This window comes from Halichoeres trimaculatus, unplaced genomic scaffold (assembly GCF_033239565.1).
Source record: "Halichoeres trimaculatus isolate MK-OKI-2021-1 unplaced genomic scaffold, fHalTri1.1 fHalTri1_scaffold_12, whole genome shotgun sequence".
Lineage (NCBI taxonomy): Eukaryota > Metazoa > Chordata > Actinopteri > Labriformes > Labridae > Halichoeres > Halichoeres trimaculatus.
In genome coordinates this window covers 35,044,146-35,066,852 of record NW_027437190.1, presented here as the reverse complement: position 1 = coordinate 35,066,852, position 22,707 = coordinate 35,044,146, and the positions used below count along the sequence as shown (strand labels likewise).

The window sequence follows — 22,707 nt, the reverse complement described above, 5'->3', positions numbered from 1 at the left end:
GGGGTTTTTTTGTTTGTTTTTTTTGGCACCAAACCATGTGGAAAGTTGAACAGTAATGGTGATAATGTCCACAGACTATCTATAACTGTGTTTTTTTTAAGTTTGCAAAATTTTGCACTAGATTTACATCAGGCAAAAATGTGGGGAGGAAAAATTTCACCTCTATCTTTTGCATTTCAGACTAGCAACAGTAGGGCTGTGACAATGTGCTTTTCTCCTGATTCAGTTTTTTGGGGGGGGGGTTACGTATTTTGAGGTGTTGTTAGATTATAATTGTAATTCTTGTATATATTTCTAAAAAAATGTCAGGTTTTTTGTTTGTTTTTTTTTCTTTATTTATTTTTTACATTTTTTTGAGGTGTTGTTAGATTGTGATTGTAATTCTCCAATATTTCCGATTTTTGCGTGTTTTTTTTTTTTTTTTTGTTGGTTTTTTTTGGGGACACCAAACCATGTGGAAAGTTGATCAATAATGGTGATAATGTTTGCAGACTATATCAGGAGCTATGTTTTCCCAGAAAATGCACATCACAGAAGTCAGAGAGAAACATTTCGCCCTCTGCTGGAGAAAAGTGGTAACTTTTTCCCAATACAGTTTATAAACAAAGACTTAAATGAGAATTTGATGTTGTCCAAAAACTGTTTTTTTTTCTCAAAGAATCGCATTTTGTATATTGTCAAACAAAAAATCCAGATATATCAATTTTTTCTGACATGAAGTTTCTAGCTAGTGGAAGATAAACATTTCGCCCTCTGCTGGAGAAAAGTGTTAACGATTTTCCAACTCAGCTTATGAACAAAGATTGAAATAGAGAATTTAAATTTGAAAAAAGGATTTGGGAATTAAAAAATGTGATTTAAAATTCATGAAACAAAATATTTATTTAGACATTTATGTGAAACTCTTTAAGTTGACCAGTTTTTGGCTTGTTGTGTATTTTTCCAGATCTTGTGGACTTTAAAAGATGAGGTCATCCTCAGTTTATCTGTATCTTTCTAACCCGGTCTTCTCCCTGTGTTTGTGTCAGAGTGGCCGTGGTCCAGGCGCTCTCCTTCCAGAGGAAGACGCTCTCCTACATGCTGCTGGTGAACCCTGGGAATCTCTTCAGCATCAACCAGGAGAGCGGCGCCCTCAGCCTCACCCGATCCGTGGACTACGAGAGCGGACACAACCTCCACACGCTGCAGGTCCGCGCCTCCGAGCCAGACACGGGCCTGAGCGGCGTGGCAGAGGTAGGTCTGACCGTTTTAACGAGAACACGCCATCCTCTGATAAAAACTCATTAATGTGAAATGATGCAACTGTTTCATTTCCTGTTTATCCTGCCCGTGTGTTGATGATGCACGCTAAAACCAAACACGCTGCTCTTTTTCTGCTGGCGTCCCGTGAAGCTCTCTCTCTCATGATGTAAACTCAGAGGATCAAAGCTGCTCGCAGAGAAACGGCGGCGGTCAGATGTAATCTGGGTGTGATCAGCAGTTTGAGTAAAAGTCTTTTCTTTTGGAAAATCTCAGAAGTTTCATCGCACAGCAGATCACTGCATCTGTTCACATTAAAACACACACACACACACTCTGACACACACGCACACACACACCTGGAGGATCCCTCTGTTACCTGCTCTCTGAGTCCAGATGGTCTGAACGTTCAGAGAAAAGCTGCTAAACTCCAGCTCCCCCAAGCTCTCACTGCTCTATAAGCTTGGCTGGGTAATTCACTCTAAAGGCCCACGAGTGTGTGAGTGTGTGTGTGTGTGTGAGTGTGTGTGTGTGTGTGCCAGGTGTCCAGAGAGCAGCTTCCTCTGTAGCGTCTGCATTTTCTGTTGCCTTCAGCTTTTCCAGACATTTACATCATGAACTCTCCTCGTTCAAGCTCCGTCCTTTCTTTCATCATCCGTCACGTTCCTCCTCTTCCTCCTCTTCCTCCTCCTCTTCCACAGCTGTTGGTGAATTAACGTAAACTTAGTTTGTTAAAGCAGCAGAGTCCTGTGTTCATCTGGAGGAGAAGGATGACACTTCCTGTTTGCTGTGTGTGAGCATCGTTTCCTCAGTCGTGTTTTCAGACTCTGATAAAAACATTTCTAATTCTTCAATCTTCACCAGCTCAGTTTACAATGCTAAAGATGTGTGGCTAACTTATGCTAACATCTATTGACAGAGCCGACCCGTTCCGACCAGCAGCTAAAGTCATTAGCCAGTACAGGCTCAGACTAACCAGAGTTAATCAGCTGACATCTCCCACTGTGGGAAACAAAGTCATTACCTGTTCAACAGAAACTCAGCTGTCTCTGCGTCAGTCTTCAGTCTCAAATCCCTCTGCAGCTTTTTCCAGTATTCAGTCTCTGTTGGCACCTGTATCGCTCATAATTCTTCCTTGAAACTTTTTCGTTTTCTTCCCTTCCCTGTGGAGGGTAACAGTAACAGCTTCCTGGTTTCGGTCTTCTCTGGCTCCATGACGCTGCGGTAGCTGAGCAGCTAGCTGACGTGAGAGGGGTAGTGGGGAAGGACAAGGTGGGACCACAGGCATGACGGTGCGAAGCGAGGGAGACGGATTGGATGGACTCAGCTTTGCAGCGGATATACTGAATGGATTTTTTCCGATCTTTTTGGTCTTTACATTGAGTAGATTGGACCATAACAGCCCTATAAACGGTATCTTTATGATGTACAAAGCTTCCAAATCGTACGCCATAGCTTTAACCCCTCATTTTTAAGTCTGGTCTTGTCGTCTCTGATATTTGTTTAAATCAAAACAAGTCGGCTACTTGTGCCTTACATTCAAACCTGGGAAAGCTACCCCCCCCTCTCCCTGGATTTGGTTTGATCCAAAGACGCTGCAGGAGATCCTCTCTGACTGAGGTTACACAGACACACACTGGTAGCTGTGTGACATTTGTAGCTGAAAAGTTGACTTTAGCATTAGCTCTTTGTTAAAGATGCGTTAAAATGATTGTTGACGACGGTAAAAGGTGGAGCCATGCTGTCCACTCTATGATAGAATACACTGCGTATGATAAATATATGTTTCCATTCTATTCTATTCCAGATTGATATGAAACAATGGAAATCAATGCAATGTGATAGAGTTCAACAGGAAATGATTGGATGAAATATGAGAGGATGCAATATGAAGTAAAGAAATGTGATTTAATACAACACAGTTGGAAATGACAGAGTATGAATCAGTTTTATTCGGTGTTAATGGTGCTGATCGTCTGTTTTAATTAGCTCTTGTGATTTAAGCTGCTATCTGCTGACTCTGCCTTCTTTTGGGAGTTCATTCAAAAACCAAACAAAAAGGAGACATTCAGGTTTTGGAGTGTTTGTCGTCTCCTCATTTTCCCGCCTCCTCTGCTTGTATCCATCTTTATCTCTGAGTCAACACGGCCGTGTTTACCTGTCGCTCCTGGAGTGAAACAGGAAACAGATTTCCTGCTGCCTCTAAATATTCAGCCCATGTTTGCAGGAGCAGCCGTGCATCTAAATCTCGCCGGCGTGCCCCTCCACCGCCCTGCTGCTATTACCGAACAGGTGGCGTGTCCGAGGTTCAGGGCCGCGTAGGAAATCTGTGCTCAGGTGGTCGGCTCGGCGGCTTCGCCACTTAAATCAGGCTTTATGGGAATGGAAAATAGCTTTTTGGCTTCAGCTCCAGTGGCTCTGGATAGTGGGTGAACTGGACGGGAGAGAGGAACGGCGGCGACGCTGTGGCTCAGGATTTAGGGAGGTTTAAAGAAAGGAGGGGGGAAAGGTTTCCCTCCTCCTGCAGGAGACATTTGTCTTCATTATCTCTGCATGAGCTGCTCTGGATTTTTAAACTGTTACAGAAATGGTCCAACTTTTGTCGACTGACTCTTCATCCTGATTGGCCGCCGTGTTCCAGGCTCTGTTTGTCGCTCTGAGAGCAGCGAGTGTTCAACAAACACCCTGAATGGAAAGATTTAATGAGCAAAATGTGTTTTTGGGGCAAATGAACTGTTTTCATCCAAATATTGAGCTAACGAGGCGGCCGGGTCCAGGGATGGGTTTGAAGCAGCTTCTGAATTTACAGACGATAAAGAGGAAAAGTGAAGCAGCCAAGGAGCGCGGCGTCTCCTCCTCTGGCTCTGATCTCTGAGGAACAAAGACCAGGTTTCAGGGTTTCAGGGTTTCAGGGTTTCAGAGAGGAACCTGAAGAGGTCCAGTTAGAGATGGTTCAGCTGGTTCAGCACTACGGACAGCAACAGGAAAACACACAGAGCAGGCTGCAGATTATCAGGTGTTTCTGAGGCAGATTAAAAGGTTTGAACTAAGGCGGGAAAAGCTAAATATTTAAAGCTCCCATCTCCTGCTCCTTTCTTCAGTTTAATCTGGATCATTGATGTCTTCATGAAATGGTAGTAACATGTTTTGGTCCAAAAAGCCAATAAATCAAGCACAGCAGCATTGTTTCCAGGCTCTCATAGCCCCTCTGTTCAGAACGCTCTGATTTAGTGGGCGTGGCCTTCATATGTAAATGAGCCACCGCTGATACCGCCCCGCTCTTCCACGTCACTGAGAGCGGCGCCACGAGCTCCGAGTGCACAATGTTTAGAAAACAGAGAAGCTCCTTTACCGTAACATTACAGGCTAAAACAACAGGCTAACAGCAGCTAAAGTTAGCATCCTGAAGCTAACACAGAGACAGGGGGGACACTGAGGAAAAGCTCTTCCATCTGCTCCACAGCACACAGCATTTAAAATACTCACATTTCCAGGGTCCCAGGTTTGTTGGAGGATGGTTGGTAATGCGCCTGGATTCAGGACCAGTCTATTGGCTAGCCCTCTGTTGGACTGTCCAAAGTTGGAAAAGCAGTCGGCTGTGAAGTGACTAGCACACACATGCACAGTTTTACTGAGTGTAGCTGGAACATTTCCTGATAAATGAACTCTAGACACTTAGTCTGTCTTCTTCTGAGATGGGAAGCTTGAGCATGGAACTATGTGGCTGTTTACAGCCAAAAACAGAGCAGTGATGGCTCTTCAACTTTGGCATTCTCCTCCCAGGAGGGAACGGGGTTTGAGGGTATCTGCTCCGGTGGACCAATCAGGTCAGACTTGCTCCTGATTGGTCAAAAAGGGAATCGCTGACGTCAGCAAATCCCCAAAATCCAAACAGCTCGTTTTAGGTCAGGATTTTACATTCACAAGCTCTACTAAGAACAGGTTTGGTCATTAAATATCACATTTTGTGGGCTGGGAGGAAAGACAAAGACCCACACATTTCACTAAAAGACTGAATAAAGTGATTTTTGCAGAATATGGGAGCTTTAAATTTGAGGATGTAAACATATTTGTTTCTGCTGCAAAGTTCCGTTTTTCTGAATGGCTGCTCATGGTGTTTCTGCTGCTTTGGGTGAAAGCCTCTAGTGGACACTTGAAGAACTGCAGTTATTAGCACTTTTTCATTAGCTACATTTTTAACGCTTGTTTTTAATGCAGTCAGCTCTTTATGTTTATGTTATGTGAAATTTGGCGAGCAGATTGAGGGAATGAGTTCAGATTACACAGTTTAAACTCCAGATTATCAGGTGTATGAGAGTAAAGAGGCGGATTAAAAGCTAAATAAGGAGGTTAGAATCTTTCTTCTTCTTTTTTTAGGTTTTTTTTTAAGTGTGTTATAAAATTAAAAAGATTAAGAGAAAAACTGGACTTGAACTCTTGGGCTCTTGCACCAATAAAATCAACTCTTTTTTTCAAATAATCCCAATTTAGTTTTGTGCCATCAAATCATTTTATATGAGAGATACTTGTCAATCACTTCATGGACTGCAACAATAGCAAAAAAAAAAAAAAAGAAAAAAAAAAAGAAAAAAATAACACCTTGGAGCCAACATTTCCTAAAGTTGATAAATAAATTAAAATAATAAATACAAGGCAAGTTTATTTCTATAGCACATTTCAGCATGGCAATTCAAAGTGCTTTACAGCAGAACAAATTAAAATCCAATTTTAAAATAATAATGAAAATAAATTACATGGGAAGTGTAAATGTAGCTGAATTCTAGGTTGACAAGTGCTTCTCAGAATGTATGTTTCACCTTTTGGAAAAAAAACTTAAATGTAAACATGTTTTGCAATTTTAATTGATTTTACTGAATGAATAAATTTCTGCAAAAAAAAAAAATACCTGCAGTTCCTCGTGTGTCCACTGGAGGCTGGCCCCAGAACTTTCAGAGCCACATACACACCCATTCAAAAAGCTGATCTCTGCTTCTGGTTCAGGGAATTTTTTTTATTTTTTTTTTTCGTTTTAATAATTTGACACCAGGAGGGATGAGCCTTACCTGTGGACCAGGTGTGCTCCTTCAGTCACCTGTCCCAGCGTCAGGTGTTCACAGCTCTCTGTGTCTCTGCAGGTGGTCGTTCACATCACAGACGAAAACGACTGCACGCCAGAGTTCCTCCACTCCATCTACACCAGAGACAACGTACCTGAGAGCATCGCACCTGGAACATCCCTGCTGCAAGGTGACACACACACACACACACACAGACACACACACACACACACACACACACACACACACACATAAACACACACACACACACTCACATACACACACACTCTGAAGCTGATCCGTGGAGCTGGTTCTGGTTAAATTCTCGCCGTAGGTCAGTGAACGCATCACCAGCTCACTCTACCTGTAGGTGTATTGATTGAGCACTCAGTGTGTGTGTGTGTGTGTGTGTGTGTGTGTGTGTGTGTGTGTGTGTGTGTGTGTGTGTGTGTGTGTGTGTGTGTGTGTGTGTGTGTGTGTGTGTGTGTGTGTGTGTGTCACAGCCATCTGTCGTAGCTGCTGGTGACGGGCTGAGATCAAACAGTTCGACTTCAGCGAGGCTTTGCTCTGATTAGGCAGACGGCCAGCATGACACACACACACACACACACACACACACACACACACACACACACACACACACACACACACACACACACACACACACACACAAACATAAAATCAAACATACATTCAGCTGTTTACTGATTTGTTTATTGATGACATTTTTCTCCTCTTCCTGTCTCCTCCTTCCTTTCCTTGTTTCCTTCATTCTCTCTTTCTTTGTTTTTTCCTCCTCTTTTTCTTCCACCTCCTCCTCTATTTGTCCTTCTCCTCTTTTCCTTCTCTTCTCTTTTTCACCTCCCACTGCTTCCCCCTTCCTCCTCCATTTCTTTATCCTCTTCTTCCTCCTTCTCCTCCTCGTTTCCCTTCTTCTCGTCCTCCTCCTACCACTCTTCCTTCTCCTCTTCTTTCTCCTTTTCCTCTGACTCTTCCTCCTCCTTCTCCTCTCCCTCTTCCTCCTCTGTTCTTCCCTTTCCTCCTTCTCTCCTTCTTTCTCCTTTTCTTCCTCTTCCTCTTCATCATCCTCCTCTTCCTCCTCTTCTCTCTTTTCTTTCTGTTCACTTTCATTTCCTCCACCTCCTTACTTTTCCCCTTGTCCTCCTCCTCTTCCCCCTTTTCTCTGCTCTTCTTTTATTTCCTCCTTCTATCTTTCTTCCCCCTTCCTCCTTCTCCTTCCTCCTCCTACTCATACTCCTCTTCCTCTACCCCCTCTCACCTCCTCCTCCTCCTTGTCCTACTCCTCCCCCTCCGCTTCCTTCTCCTCTCTTCTTCTCCAACCTCCTCCTCTTCTTCCTCCTTATCTTCCTCTCCCTCCTCCTCCCTCTCCTTCTTCCCCCCTCCCTTCTCCTCCTCCTCCTCCTCTTTCTCTTCCTTTTCCTCCTCTTTCCCCCCTCTATTCCTCCTCTTTTCTCCTCCTCCTCCTCCTCCTCCTCCTCCTCAGTGCTGGCCCGTGACTGTGACTCTGGCGTGAACTCTGACCTCTCCTACTTCATCCACGGCGATGACTTTGACATCACATCAGGGGGCGTGGTCAGCCCGGCTCGCCGCCTGGACTACGAGCGCCCTAACCACGTCTACGAGTTCGTGGTGGTGGCCGTGGACTCTGGGACGCCTCCTCGCACGGGGACCGCCTCCGTCCGTGTCCGGGTGTCGAACTGTAACGACGAGGCGCCGGTTTTCTCCCAGAACACGTAGGTTTGCCTCCTGACCTGGGAGACGCTAACGAGCACGCTCAGTCTGAGCGCGCTCAGTCTGAGCGCCGTCACTCTGCCTGTCGCCCACGCCTGCTCTGCTAATTAAGTTGTTTTTAACTCAGGATCTATTTTTAACCCGGCGCCGCTCCTCCATCTGTTCCCGCTCCGTCTTCACCTCACACCGCCGCTTCGTCCTCACCTTCTCCTCTTCCTCAAACTTTCCTCCTCCAAACACTCACTCCTCCTCCTCCTCCTCCTCCTCTTCCTTCTCCTCCTCAGGTATAAAACCTTCCTCAGCGAGGACGCCGGGCCCGACACGCTGGTCGCCATCGTTCACGCCAACGACCCGGATGGAGACGCCGTGTCTTACGCCATCACTGGCGGAAACGAGGACAGCAACTTCCTGTTGGACAACCAGAAAGGTCGGCATCACGAGACACACACACACACACACACACACTGTGATGGAGAAGCAGTTGTTGCCGTGGTAACAAGAATTTGGGGATAAAGCTTGTTAGCTTTCTCAAGGCCAGTGATCCCACACACACACACACACACAAACACACACACACTCACACACGCACGCATCCGCGCGCGTGTGTGAGTGTGTGTATGTGTGTGTGTGTGTGTGTGTGTGTGTGTCACAAAGAGGATAAACTTCCTGTGCAGCTCTCAGATGTGTTGTGATGTTTTGCATGTTTATCTTTGCATATGTGTGCACCACTGTGTGTGTATGTGTGTGTGTGTTTCTCTAAGCCTCCCTGTCACCTTATCACCCAGCATGCACTGCTTCACTGCTCCACCACACACACACACTCTTATAAATCTGCACATACAAACGGATACAAACATGAACATTTGCACATAAATGATACATTAAGAGTGTTTCTCTCGTCCACACACACACACACACACACACACACACACACACACACACACACACACACACTCGTGCAGCAGATGGCCTTTGGCTTGCTCGGCTGTTCTGCTTTGTCACTTCAAAGCGTTGTGAAGTATTTTCATGTAGATGTGTTCGTTCCCTCCCAGCCGCTCTGTCTCCGTTCATGTTTCTAACAAAGCTGCTCGTTTGTTTGTTTGTTTGTTTGTTTGTTTGTTTGTTTGTTTACTCCGCTCTCTGTCATGTTAATGCTGAGCGGATTGCTCGCGCTGAAAGATGCGGCGTTTGTTTTGGACCGGAGTTAGAACAATGCGCGCTGAAAGCTGTGCCAGCGGTCGCTGTAGACATCAGAGCCGAGCGTGTCCCCGTCCACGCTGCGTTTGAACACATCGCGATGTGTTTACTGACACTGCTGGCTCCCAAAGCTGGGAGCTGATCCAGCTCCGCATGAAGAGCTGACACGTTTAATGAATCAGTGGAGTTATTATTGGATCTAAATTAGAGTCGGCAGCTTTTCGTTTTCTTCTTTCATTGACGCTAAAATTCACATTTAAAATCACTCTAACCTTTGACAAACTGGCATGGCTGAGATAATGCCAACATCTTTACAAGTAACAACTTAAAGAGGGGGTATTTTGCATTTTTAGTCTGTATTTTGTCCCTCTGGCGCCCCCTATGTAGCTTTACATAAATAACAGATTAAAAAAAATCTCTGTTTTTCTCTTTCTGGTGTTGTGTTAAACCCATATTTCAGTCTCTGCCTGAAACACTCTGTCTAAGCCACTGTCTCTTTAAGGCCCCGGCTCCACAAACCCCCCTCACTCTGATTGGACAGCTAGGAGGAGGGGCTTAAGGAAGGACCTTGGTGTTTGAGGCCCCGATAGGAGATTCTTATGTAATGATGTCATCATTTTACCAAGTTGAAGATCTTTTTATTTTTTTCCCACTTTATATACTTGTTTAAAACATGTTTTGCAGAATACTCCCTCTTTAAGGCGTCCTCTCAGCAAAGACATTCCTGATCAGGCATTTGACCCCAGAGTGACCCCGCCAGTAGAGAAAAACAACCTGATCAAGCTCTCTGACATCATAAACCCCCTTCTCTCTGATTGGCCAGACCTCTGGAAGCCTGAAGGGGGTGGAGCTATGGGAAGGCTTTGGTGTTTGAGGCCCGGTTAAGTGTTCACAGACAGATTCAGGGACTTGTGGAGGAATATGTGGAGGTTTGAAAGTGTGCATGTTTACTCTGAGTATCCAGGATTGTTACTTTATTTCCATGTTTGAAAATATCAAATGGCAGAATACCCCCTCTTTAAAATGTATACCCAGCTTTAAGTGGGCGTAAAACCCTCTTCATATCCTCAATATAAGTGTACCATTACATTAGATCTGCAGAAGTGATACAGGTTCCAAGCCCTCTGATTGGTCGACTGAGCTAATAATTCCTTTAGTTGTAACATTCCGGAACCATTGAACATTCTTGAATCACTGAACATTCTTGAATCACTGAACATTCCGGAACCACTGAACATTCCGGAACCACTGAACATTCTTGAATCACTGAACATTCTTGAATCACTGAACATTCCGGAACCACTGAACATTCCGTTTCTCTTGAGCTCAAGTAAAGCTTCCATCATTCTCTGGAATATTCCTTTACAGGTGGTGAATATTCAGCTGATGCAGCCTGTGTTTTTGTCCGACTGTTTCAGGCGTCACACACCAAACAAAGCGTCACAGGTTGTTTCTAAGAAAAGCCTCCTTCAGTCTCCGTTCCTGAAAACAAACATGTTGAATTGGATTTTAAAAACACGTGTTCCAGCGATGACTGAGAGCGGCGCAGTATAACCGCAGCTCTGAGCTGTTTTCTTCTTCTCTTCATTTGCCGTCAGCTCAAACATCCTCTGAGTGTGTTTACTGCGAACTGTGCTGAACATTCGCCCAGCAGCGGGAACATCTCCTCGCCGCCTCCGAACAGAAAACTAATTAAAAGTCTTGTTCTTCAGAAAAGTGGAGGAGCAGTGACTTCACATCAGACTGTCTGTTTCCTCTGTGTGTGTGTGTGTGTGTGTGTGTGTGTGCAGGTATCATCAAGCTGAGGAGGAGTCCGCCCCCGAGGCTCAAAGGGCCGCAGTACGTCCTCAACATCACCGCCACTGACGACAACGCGTCTGGAGGGCCGTACCCGCTCAGCAGCTCGGCTCAGGTCATCGTGGGGATCAACGACATCAACAACAACAAACCCGTCTTTCAGGAGGTAACACAGCCCTCAGCGTTAATCTCAGAGGATCCTAACGAAGTTTAGATTATTCCACTTCACCTCAGATTACAGACGGGTCCATCTTTAAGGAGCTGGTGGTGGTTTCGCCCCATGTAAAGGCCTCAGTTTGAGCCTCCTGTGATCCTGACCTGAGCTCAACAAACAGCTGGTCCTCTGAAAACCATCAGAGCTCTTTAAATTACCGTAACTCCTCTAGCATTTGTGCAGCAAGAAATTCAAACAACTCCTTACACAAGAAAAGACAAGCTTTAGGGTGACATGGTGAAAAGAGATTTTATACCTCAATAAGCTTTTATGGGGCTAAATAAATATTAGTAAAAATAAAAACAGTTGAAACTCAAACATTTCAACTTTGTTTTTTCATGTCAATAAATCTATTTTCTTTCTTTTTTTTTTTCTCAAAACACCATGACTTTATAAAAAGAAATTAGGCAATGTCTTGAAAATGTATGATATTTTGAATTTGATTTCAATTTTCATGACTTTTTTTTTCAATTTTACAAACATAAAAATTTGAAGTTGTTTTCTTAAAAATGTTCTTGTTCAATTTTTACCATTTTTTTTCATCTTCAATAGTGGCCCTGAAATCTAGTCGTAGATTTGTGATGAGAACAAGAAGTTAAAACTCAAGAGCGACAGTATGAGAAGAGGAGAAAAATATAAAAAAACAAAAAATTAAAACCTAAAAAAAGAAAGAGAAACGAAGTTAGTTAGAAGTTATTCCTATTTATGTGAATAAATTTTGTTTCGTTTTTTTTCTAAAAAAATACACGAATTTAAATTCTATTAAAAATGCATGAATGTATTTTAAAAACTTTTAAAAATTGGGTTTGATTACTTCGTTATCTATGGCTTTTTGTGATTTAAGAAACTTAACATTTTTCAATTGTTATCTTTAAAATTAACTAATTCATTTTTTTATTTAATTTTCCATAGTGGCCCTTTGAAGCTACCGTAGATTTGTGATGGGGACAACAAGTAAAAACTGAAGAATGACAGCATGAGGAGAGGGGAAGAAATATATATTTAAAAATAATTAAAGACTCAAAAAGGAAAGAAAATAATTTAACTGTTTAACAGAAACTGACTTTAAGACTTTCACATTTATTTTAATAAATCTTGAAAACTTTTAATAAAAAAAAAACCCACGACTTTATAATCTTAAAAATTTGAGTTTTCTCTTGAAAATGTATGAATGTGCCCAAAAAACTTGAGAATTGTGAGTTTGATTTCTCTTTTTATTTATGACTCTTTGTTTTTTAGGAAACTCAAAAACTTTATTTATTTATTTATCTTAATCTTTCATAGTGTCCCTTTGAAGCTGCCTTAGATTTGTGATGAGGACAACAAGTAAAAATTGAAGAGTGACAGCATGAGAAGAGGGGACGAAATAAATATTTGAAAAAAAAATAAAACTTTAAAAAATAACAGAAACTGACTGTAAAACTTTCACATTTATTTAAATTAATCTTGAATTTTTTTAAATTTTTTTCTGAAAAAAAAAAAATCCCACAACTTTATAATCTTAAAAAATCTATGAATGTGCCCTAAAAACTTGATAATTGTGAGTTTGATTTCTCTTTTTATTTATGATTCTTTGTTTTTTAGGAAACTCAAAAATTGTATTTATCCTTTTTTTTTTTAATCTTATATAGTGTCTTAGATTTGTGATGAGGACAACAAGTAAAAATTGGAAAGTGAAAGCATGAGAATAGGGGAAAGAGAATAAAGAAAATTACTTAAAACCTCAAAAATAAAATTAATAAATAAGAGCAAAGAATAAACAAATAAATCAGCAACAGACCAAATCAAAATAACATAGTGTCAGAACAACAACAACAGCAAAAGACAAAAGACAAAAGACAGACGAGGTGTGCTCTACCCGCCTCAGGCTTCCACAGACACACGTGGAAAGGCCGGACGCTCTCTGAACACACAGATAATAATTATTAGAGAATAAATGTGAAGTTTATCTTCTTTACTTTCTCCGCAGAGTCTGATGTTTGTGTTTAATCAGGATCCAACCCGAGTCTTGTTCCTTGTCTTTGTGCTCGCAGTGTCAGAACTACAGTCTGAACGCCGTGGTTTTAGAAAACCAGCCGCCGGGGACGTTCGTCCTGCGAGTCCAGGCTCGAGACGCCGACATGGGCGTCAACGGAGAGGTCAAATACGGCATCATGCACAGAGACGGCGTGTCGTCCGGGTTCGACATCGACCCTGACTCTGGTAGGCTCCTCCCCTTCGCCTCTCTGTCGCTGTGTTCACACAGGAAGTCACTAACCCACCTCGCTCTGGGCTCAGGTGTCATCACCACCACCACCAGCTTCGACCGGGAGCGTCAGAGGGAGTTCACGCTGTCCGTGACGGCCACGGATCAGGCCGAGGAGCCGCTCATCGGGATCTGTCAGATCACCGTGCTCATCGGCGACCAGAACGACAACGACCCCAAGTTTGAGAACAGCCGCTACCAATGTGAGTCTGATCCTCCAACGCCGCCGCTCTGTGTCCTCTGACAGCAAGACGCAGGTGAAACATGGCCGCCGTCCAGTCGCAGCATCCATCAGTCTGCGTCCTCGTAATCCTGGAAAGCTTTACGGCTGATGAAATACTCGCCGCCGCCGCCTCCTCCCGCGGGTCCATGTTTGTTTACGACGTGTGCAAATATGTGTTTTGATAAGCGGCGTGTCAGAAGTTCTCCCGTCAGATTAGGCAGAGTGGCTCGTTAAATATTAAAGAGGCAGATTGAAATGTTTCTGGGACATGCATCCATTTACCATGGGGCGAGTGTGTGTGTGTGTGTGTGTGTGTGTGTGTGTGTGTGTGTGTGTGTGTGTGTGTGTTTATACGAGTGTGTGTGTGATGGGGGTTTCCCAGCTGCTCTGTTTGTGATCTTGTTTTCTTCATCTTCCACTTTAAAAACTTCTTTCTTTGACATTTCCGAACCAGAAACCAGATCCTTTGTCGGATTCAGGATCACCTACTTTTTCCTGTGTCCCTATTCCCCCCCCCAAAAAAAAATTTGCTTTTTAACCCACGACCTTTGAATCTTATTTCCACCCAGTTCGTAAAAAAAAACAGAGTTTCAAGATGTTTTTATTAACTTCAGAATGATTTATTGATGCTGGCCTCTCCTGCTCTTATGAGCCACGTTTCCACCAAGTGGTCTGGTACGGATCGGCACAGTTTGGATCAGTGAAGTCTGATCCTGTTCATGTTTTCTCAGCCCTTCATAGCATAGCAGTGTGACACAGTGTAGCCCGCTAATTAAACCAACGAAGAAGAAAAATGTGACAGTTTAGTTTGAACACAAGTTTCATCCTATTCGTGACGCCATTTTCCAAACAAACAGGAAGTTCTCTTCAGGAAGTGGTCTGGAGATTCAAACATGGCCGGATTATGTGATGTTCTTTCCACCAATCAATGGTCTGCAGTGTTTCTAGCTCCACCTTCTGGGGTCGGATCAGTTTAGTCTGACAGAAGGGAACCAGAAAGTGGGACGGTACGGGTGGGTGATTTGGTGACCTGTGCCGTTTTTTTTTAAAGGAAACACCATGAAATGCGTGCCGTACTGAGACGAACTGAACGGAACCACTTGGTGGAAACAGGGGTTAAGATTCCAGTTGAAACACAAACAGGATCTGACCCGTACCAAACTGTACTGATCCGTACCGGACCACCTGGTGGAAATGAGGCTTATCATGTTTGAGGGATCCAGAGATCACTTGTTTACCTTTCAGGCTCCTGCTGTGACGCTTGTCCCTTACGAAAGAAAAATATATGTACCTATTTATTTTTTGAAATGTATTGTAATATATTATTTTCCCAATACATTTTCCAATATATTATATATTTGATATACATGTAATAATAAATTGAGGGCACATATACAATATCTTATGTATTCGTGAAACATATTGCAATTAAGGCTGTCATTTTAACGCGTTAATTAGATTAATTAATTACACCGCAAATTCACACGTCATAAAAATTAAGGCAGATTAATCTGGATCCCAAACCCGTGAGGCGTTCAAAGATGCACTTATTTTCAGATGTCTGGCATTTACAAACGTTTGTCCTACATGGAAAAAGTGGTGTTCTCGTCAGATTTTCAAATTTCCGACGGTCCCTGAATGTATCACACAGAGCAACATGCTTTGAACCGGGGGAAGAGAGAGCGCTGTTAAAGGGACTGCCTTCCACATTGCGTTTATTCACTCGTCCTTTTTGTAAATCTGCAGAAAATCAACCGTTTGCTCAATTCTGTAAAAAACATAATTTTACACTCTTTACTGCATTAAACAAGCCCTGAATGATCGATATTTGTCCTGTATTTAAATCTAAAGAATTCTTTGAAAATTTGCTTCCATCTTCCTGGTGTCATGTTTCAGCTTGGGGCTGCTCTGCACCAATCAGCAACAGTTTGTGTGTTCAGAGCATGTTAAACTGAGAATACTTCACTTTTCTTTGATCCAAGACTTGAATTAAGTGTTTTGTACATAGTTCCTCACAGTTTTTAGCCTTTAGCCCTGGTTCTCCTGACCTCATAGAAGTATAGAAGTTCATATTGCAGTGAAAATTGAGTCCACATCGAGTAAAAATGTGAACAGAAGCAAAAACCGTCCTAAAAATCAAATCAGCTTATCTTAGGTGCAGGACTGTGTAGATTTTGTAAAGATAGAACAATAAAACCTTTTTTCATGTGTTCCTTATGCCTCAGGGTACCTAAAAATGTGTTGTATATATTCCCACCTTATTTTTTAATGTCTTTTAATGTAATTTTAATGTCCTGGAATTCAAATTCCTTATTTTTGGACCTTAAGCAGATATGAGATTAAAATGCAATTAATCAGATTAATTAATTACAAATCCTGTAATTAATTAGATTATTTTTTTTAATCGCCTGACAGCACTAATTGCAAAACATACAAATGATTGCCCCTTTCCATATATTGCATATATTGGAAAATATAAATACTAAGTCTCATATACGGGAATATATTACCTAATATATGACATGATATTTTTCAATATGCTGCAATATATTTTTCTTTCGTAAGGGGTGAAGTGATCTCCACAGCTGAACTGAACGTCTTGATGGAAACAGGGCTTTATTCATCAGCTTTTCTTAACTCAAAGATATTTTTTAAAGCCAAGATAACAAATCTTTGGCGCCATGAAGCTCCACCACGTCCAGAGTACCTGGTTCATAGAAGAAGGAGTTAGACGTTGAAGACAGACGCTCTGATCAGGACTCTGTTCCTCCTGTTTCCTCTCAGACTCAGAAATCAAACGGACATTTTTCCTGACGTAACGCTTGAAACGCCGTCTGTTCCTTGAACCTCACAGAGGAAACGGAGCGGCCTCCGCTCTTCTCCCCGCTCCGTGTTTTTTGTTGTCTGATCAGCAGCGGCGCACGTCTCCGTCAGCAGGATTGGAGGTTATATCCATAAATGTATAAAAAATGCATCTGTTGACTTTGCAGAGCCAGACCCAGAAATGACAGAACGAGGTGACACGGTGCTGACGCCGCACAACGCCGGGCTCCCATTATTATAATATCTGCTTACATCACAGAACAGGACTTTACATGCTGCCCCCCCCACCTCCCGTCTGTCTCTGTGATGGAGGCAGATTCAGTCAGAAAGCCTCAGATAAAAACCTCTGGTTTTATTATAACAGTGGTTAAAGACTCCACTCATACATGAGAGATACAACGTGTGTCAGGAGGAGACAGGAGTGTACGCTCTCCTTTGGTTACAGCAGCTGATAGAGTATTATCATCTTTAAACTCTGCACAGGAAGTGAAGGAAACAGTCTGGATATTGACTAATAAGAATACTGGAGTATTACTGATGAGTGGGAATAAAGAATGAAATAAATGCCAGATAAAAAAAAAATACTTACAAAGCTCAAAATACTTTGAAATTGGTTATGTGTAAAATTACGAAAGCAAAGTGTCGAAAATAAATGTTTTTTTTGTTTGTTTCTTTTTCTTTGTTTTTCTATTTTTTTTGGCTTTTTCTTTGTTTTTTCTTTTTTGTTTTTTTGTTGTTTTTTGTTTCGGTTTGTTTATATTTATTTATTTATTTATTTAATTCTATTTAATTTTATTTCATTTTATTTATTTTTATTTTTATTTGTTTTTTATTAATTTTTCTTACCAAATTTTTAAAGATCCAATATTTTTAGCAGCTGTCTGGTTAGATCGCAAAATCCTTCACTTCCCGTGCAAAGCTGACAAACTTTTAACAAATTCATCTACACTAGTAAAAGAAACTCCCACTATCTACCAACGTCAAAAAAAAAAAAAAATGTAACTCTGATTCAGAACTAATGTTTAAAATTAGACGACCAAATATGAGGTTGAACGGACTCACTACTGTTTAGACGTCCAAAAAGCCGACGTTCAAATGTTGAACTGCGTGTTGACGACCAAGCGAAGTCACAGTTAGTCGTCCAAATAGTGAGCCTGATATGAGTGTGTGTAGACATCCAGAGTTGGTCTTGAACGGAGCGACGATATGGACTTGATCTGCACGTCCATCAGAAGTCTGATTTTGGTTATCAGATTGGATTTTATTTTCAAAATGGGTTGTTCAAAAGGAAAAGAAAGATTTCAAATCACTTTGATCCAAAAAACAGGACTATCCTGATCCCAACAGGGGGCAGGATTTCAGGGTGGATTTCAGGAAGGAAATGAAGTAAAACTTTAAAATTGGTCAAATATTTCAACATTTGTGGAATTTAGTGTCGATACTTTTGTTTGTATTTTGCTCTTGACTTGTTTAACCCTTACAGTGATAAAGTAGACAAAGTTAACTTAGTCTACCAATGAAGCCTTTCAGTTTAGTAAAGTAAAAACAAAGAAAAACTGAAAGAGCAGAATAAGAGATACTCCTGGCAGAGGAACAAATCACTTTTTTATTTTGCCTCTTTAACATTTCAGACAATTTCAGAATATCCGCTTTGTATTTTTTATATATATATATTTGCTGTTCATTTGTTGTTGCTCAGATTAGGGGTCATAAAAGATTTTTTTTTTTTTTAAGTGGATGTTTATGTTTTTTTTTATTTTTTTAGAGTAAAAAAACACCTACAATGACCCCATGTTGGCTCTTCTTTCTATTAGCCCACAATGTAATATGTCATCCCATGTAGATCACTAGTAATCCAGATTTGGTAATCTTGAAAACTGTGTATCCGGATCAGGGTGATCCAGTCCAATGTTGTGTTGAAAAACCAGCATAAAACTGAGATGGATTACCTGATCCTGGATAGTAAGAAATAGGATTTCCAAATCCAAATCATTTTGATCCAGATTAAATTCTTTGAACAACTGGTTCCTGGTGTTTAGGGGGTCAAAGCCAGATCAAAACAAAACCGGACTGAGCTGCATGAACGTGAGACCATGTTTGCTTCTTGTTTTTTTCTTTCATTCGATGAAAAATCATCAAGAAAATGTGGAAACGTTCAGTAGACAACATGTCGTAGCGTTAGCAACAGCTCAAGCAAAAGTCCCGCCCCTTCTTTAATCTGATTGGATGTTGACCAAGAAGTTACACTGATGACTTCAGCAGTGTCTTAAAACCTAAACTTCAGCACTGACTCCACACTGTAGTGGCGACATGTTTACCCACAATGCTCTGCAGTACTCCTCCGAAACACCTGGGGGCAGTGTGGTCTGTGCAGTATTCAGACAGTATGTGATCCAGAGCGTGTTATGTTGAAAGTGTAGAGTGATGCTGTTGATAAAAGAATAACTTTTACAAGGAGTAAAGTGGAATCATCAGATGTTGTTGAATGTACAGTAGACTTTAGACGAGTATGGAAAAGTTTCAAAAACAGGAAGTACAAAACCGTTCGAAAGAAACTGTTTCTGATTCAGGGTTTTGGGGACTTATTGTAAAAGCTGAACTCAACCAGGCTTTGTAGGAGTCAGTAGGAGGTAAAGGGGCGGGGCTTTTTTGAAGGAATGGTGTTTCTGTAGTCACCCTCTAGTGGACGCTTGAGGAACTTTTTTTTTTTAAAACTTTTTTATTAAGTTTTTTAACTTCCTCCCTCCTTCTTTTCAGACTTCCTGCGTGAGGACACACCTGTAGGAACCAGTTTCCTGCGAGCGGCGGCTCACGATGACGACCAGGGGAGCAACTCGGCCATCACCTACTCTCTGTCCAATCAGAAGCCGGCTTACCTGCACATCAACCCAAGTACAGGCTGGATTTACGTCAACCATCCCATCTCCCAGGTCAGAGACGCCCTACACTCAGATTTACTGTGAGACGGTTTAAAACCTGAAACGGCGTGGATTCAAACAGCCTCTGCTTTAAAGATGGAGTCAAATCTGGAAGATGTTCCCTCACACACTCACACTCACACTCACACACACACTCTCACACACACACAGCTCTGGTTGTAATGTATTCGTGCTGGATCTCTCTGTGGCTCCCATGATACAAATCTCTGCACATACATAAACATGGCTGCAGCGAGCGCCGCTCTTTAATAAGCGCTAACATGTTGTGTTGGCGTCCACAGAGAGAACATGTGACTGTTTGTATGAATGTTGTTGTTTTTCTGCGCCGGCTCCTCGCTGCTCGTGTTTTGTTTGTCTGATTATATCTACATGTGTCGCTGCGTGCGCCTGTTGTGCAGAGTTTCCCCCCAAAGTCTGCTTCCTGCTGCGCCTCGTCTGTACGTGGAGAGGAGGCTGATCAGAGCGCTGCACGCTGCGGGGCCTGCTGCAGCTCTTCTCTCATGAAGTTATAAAAAGATGCTTCTGTGGTTTAATTTGATGCTTTTGGACGGAGGGAACTTTTCATCAGCTTTAAAACCAGTCGGAGGATTGTACTTCTTTCTTTGTTTGTGCAGAAGAAGAGCAGAAAATGAAGGCAATGTATACAGGTGCAGTTCCTCTAGTGTCCACTTGAGGCTGGCTTCAAAAACCAAGGAATCCCCATTGGGTCTTATTTAAAAAAGCCCCGTTTCCACCAAGGGGCAACGACCGGTCAGTAAAAATGAAGCTGATAATAGACTGTAAAAAATGGACGCTCACTTGCTCGGCTCGAAGTGAGGTCTCCACAAAACTGCGCCCCCTGGTGGCTGGCTGCAGTATAGGTAAAAAAAAATCCATCTCCCCAGTCATTCCAGATGGGCTGTGGTCAAACTTTAAAAAATTAATACACCTGGTAGAAATGTTTCTCACGTCTGATTGTTGTAGGGATTTGAAAATATAACTCCTCTTTTTTCAAAAAGTATCATTTTTATTTGTTGTACGAGGTTTAAAGCGAAGTTTTACGTCACGTTTACTGATGATTATCAGTTGATGTTCTTGTGTAGTTTTTTCAGGGATTGTTAAATATGTTGGGGAGAGAGTCAAGAAGTGATTAGACTCTCGAAAGAAGAAAAAAAAATATCAGTTAGGTAATTTATTCACTGTTTGGGAACAACAGAGGAGAAGAGTCTGGCTAGTGATTTGGAGCCACGCTGGGCTGGGAGCACCAGGCGGCTTTCCATAGACTGTTGAAAAAAAATGGACGTCCGATTGATCAGCTGGAAATGACATCTCCGCAAAAACCGCTCCCCCTGGTGGCTGGCTGCAGTATAGGTCAAAAAATCCATCATGCCAGTCATTCCAGATGGGCTGTGGTCAAACTTTAAAAAATTAATACACCTGGTAGAAATGTTTCTAACGTCTGATTGTTGTGGTGATTTGAAGATATCATTTGGCTGTCTGGTATCCTAGTCCTCTTTTTTCTGAAAGGCTTTACATCATGTTTAAAGATGATTGACAGCTGACGTTCTTTGGTATTTTTTTCAGGGATTGTAAAATATGTCGGGAGCTAGAGTCAAGAAGTGATCACGTACACACCCAACCAAAAAAACTGACTTTTACGGCATTAAAAACATATTTACAGCTTGGTTCAAAAAACAGCTTGGGTCAAAAATGCTGACTTCAGTATCGGCACACTTTGTACGGTGAATGAATTTCTTTTTCTAACTTGGAAGTTTAGAAGTTATTAGAATGGTTTGATTGTCCAATCAGAGGCACAGCTCAGGTCACATGACCAGCAGGCTGAAGTAAAACTAACAGCCAGCGTCATAGCAAATGTGTCTGTGTCCCCAGTTTGGCTTCGTTTCACGGTTCCAGGAACAGACGGGTGACGTCGCGGAGGCTACATCCATGTTTTATACAGTTTATGGTTTCCATCAAGTGGTCCGGTATGGATCAGTCCAGTATGGTACGGGCTGGATCAGTTAAGCCTGATCCTGTTTGTGTTTCCACAACCAACCATGCTCTTCTTGGTGGGCGGCGTGTAAGCTGGATGCTGTTAGCCACCATAGCAGCACGACACAGTGTTCCCCGCTAATAAATCCAACAAAGAAGAAACCAACTTCCTTGTTGTTTTCAAAACAAAAAGGTTGTACTCCTTTTCAGACTGCAGTGTTTCTAGCTCCACCTTCTGGGGTTGGATCAGTTTAGTCTGGCACACCAACAGAAGGGGACCAGAAAGTGGGACGGTACGGGTTGGTGATTTGGTGACCTGTGCCGGTTTTATTTAAAGGAAACGCCATAAGCGTGCCATAACGAGACAAACGGAACTAAAACACTTGTTGGAAACAGGGTTTAAGATTCCAGTTACAACATAAACAGGATCCGACCCGTACCAAACTGGACTGATCTGTACCGGACCACTTGGTGGGAATGAGGCTTATCATTACCCACTACGCTCTGCTTGTGAAAGACGCCTGGTGCTCCCAGCCCAGCGCGGCTCCAAATCACTAGCCAGACTCTTCTCCTCTGTTGTTCCCAAATGGTGAATGAATTACCTAACTCTTTACGATCCACAGAGTCCCAAGACTACATTTATGTTTGAAACAGTCTGTCGTTAAACCTGGAACAGATGAGGGCCGTAGTAATCTCACCCTAATTTGGTAATCTAACCTGGTAATCTTACAGAATAAGCTAACAAAAAGTGAGCGCAAGATGAGTGTCTCTCGTCAGTTTGGAGGTTTCTGCTAACAGCAGCTGCTCTGTTGTTTGGAGGCCAAAGTCGCAGAAAACAAACTCTTCTCTTGAATTTTTTAATCATTGTTGTAAACCAATGTGTTTCCTTCTCTGGGTCTAAACAGTCAAACAGAAAATTACCAGTGACTCTATTTTTTTCTGTCACCAGAATAACCTCTGTCAATGATCCAAAGACAGATTTCTTCTCTTTTTTTATTTTGTTTTTCTGAGCCAATCAGAGAGCAGATCTTTGATTTAGAGGTTTGAATTCAAGCTGATTGTGTAAACAGTCGATCTGAAGCGTGAGTCGTCATGTTCAGAGGGTTAAAGCTCTGACTGGATGAATATTCGCTCCTCTTGACCTTTACATCTGATCCAGCTCCTGTGGAGAGCTAATAAAAGCGGCGGCTCTGATTAAGTCCTCTCTGGGGGGGGGGGCGTCCCCTCTCTGTGACTGACCTTTGTGTCGT

General features: G+C 42.3%; 1 protein-coding gene across 1 annotated transcript in view; it reads left to right on the top strand.

The window, feature by feature from the left end:
• LOC141800165 (neural-cadherin) overlaps window positions 1-22,707 on the top strand; it is a 152,586-nt gene that overhangs the window by 81,279 nt on the left and 48,600 nt on the right. Inside the window, exons 4-11 of the mRNA XM_074682571.1 lie at window positions 1,029-1,233; window positions 6,375-6,486; window positions 7,801-8,050; window positions 8,333-8,475; window positions 11,036-11,208; window positions 13,290-13,458; window positions 13,534-13,704; window positions 19,305-19,477. Of these exons, the coding sequence (XP_074538672.1) occupies window positions 1,029-1,233; window positions 6,375-6,486; window positions 7,801-8,050; window positions 8,333-8,475; window positions 11,036-11,208; window positions 13,290-13,458; window positions 13,534-13,704; window positions 19,305-19,477 (1,396 nt within the window). The remainder of the gene's footprint in view (window positions 1-1,028; window positions 1,234-6,374; window positions 6,487-7,800; window positions 8,051-8,332; window positions 8,476-11,035; window positions 11,209-13,289; window positions 13,459-13,533; window positions 13,705-19,304; window positions 19,478-22,707) is intronic.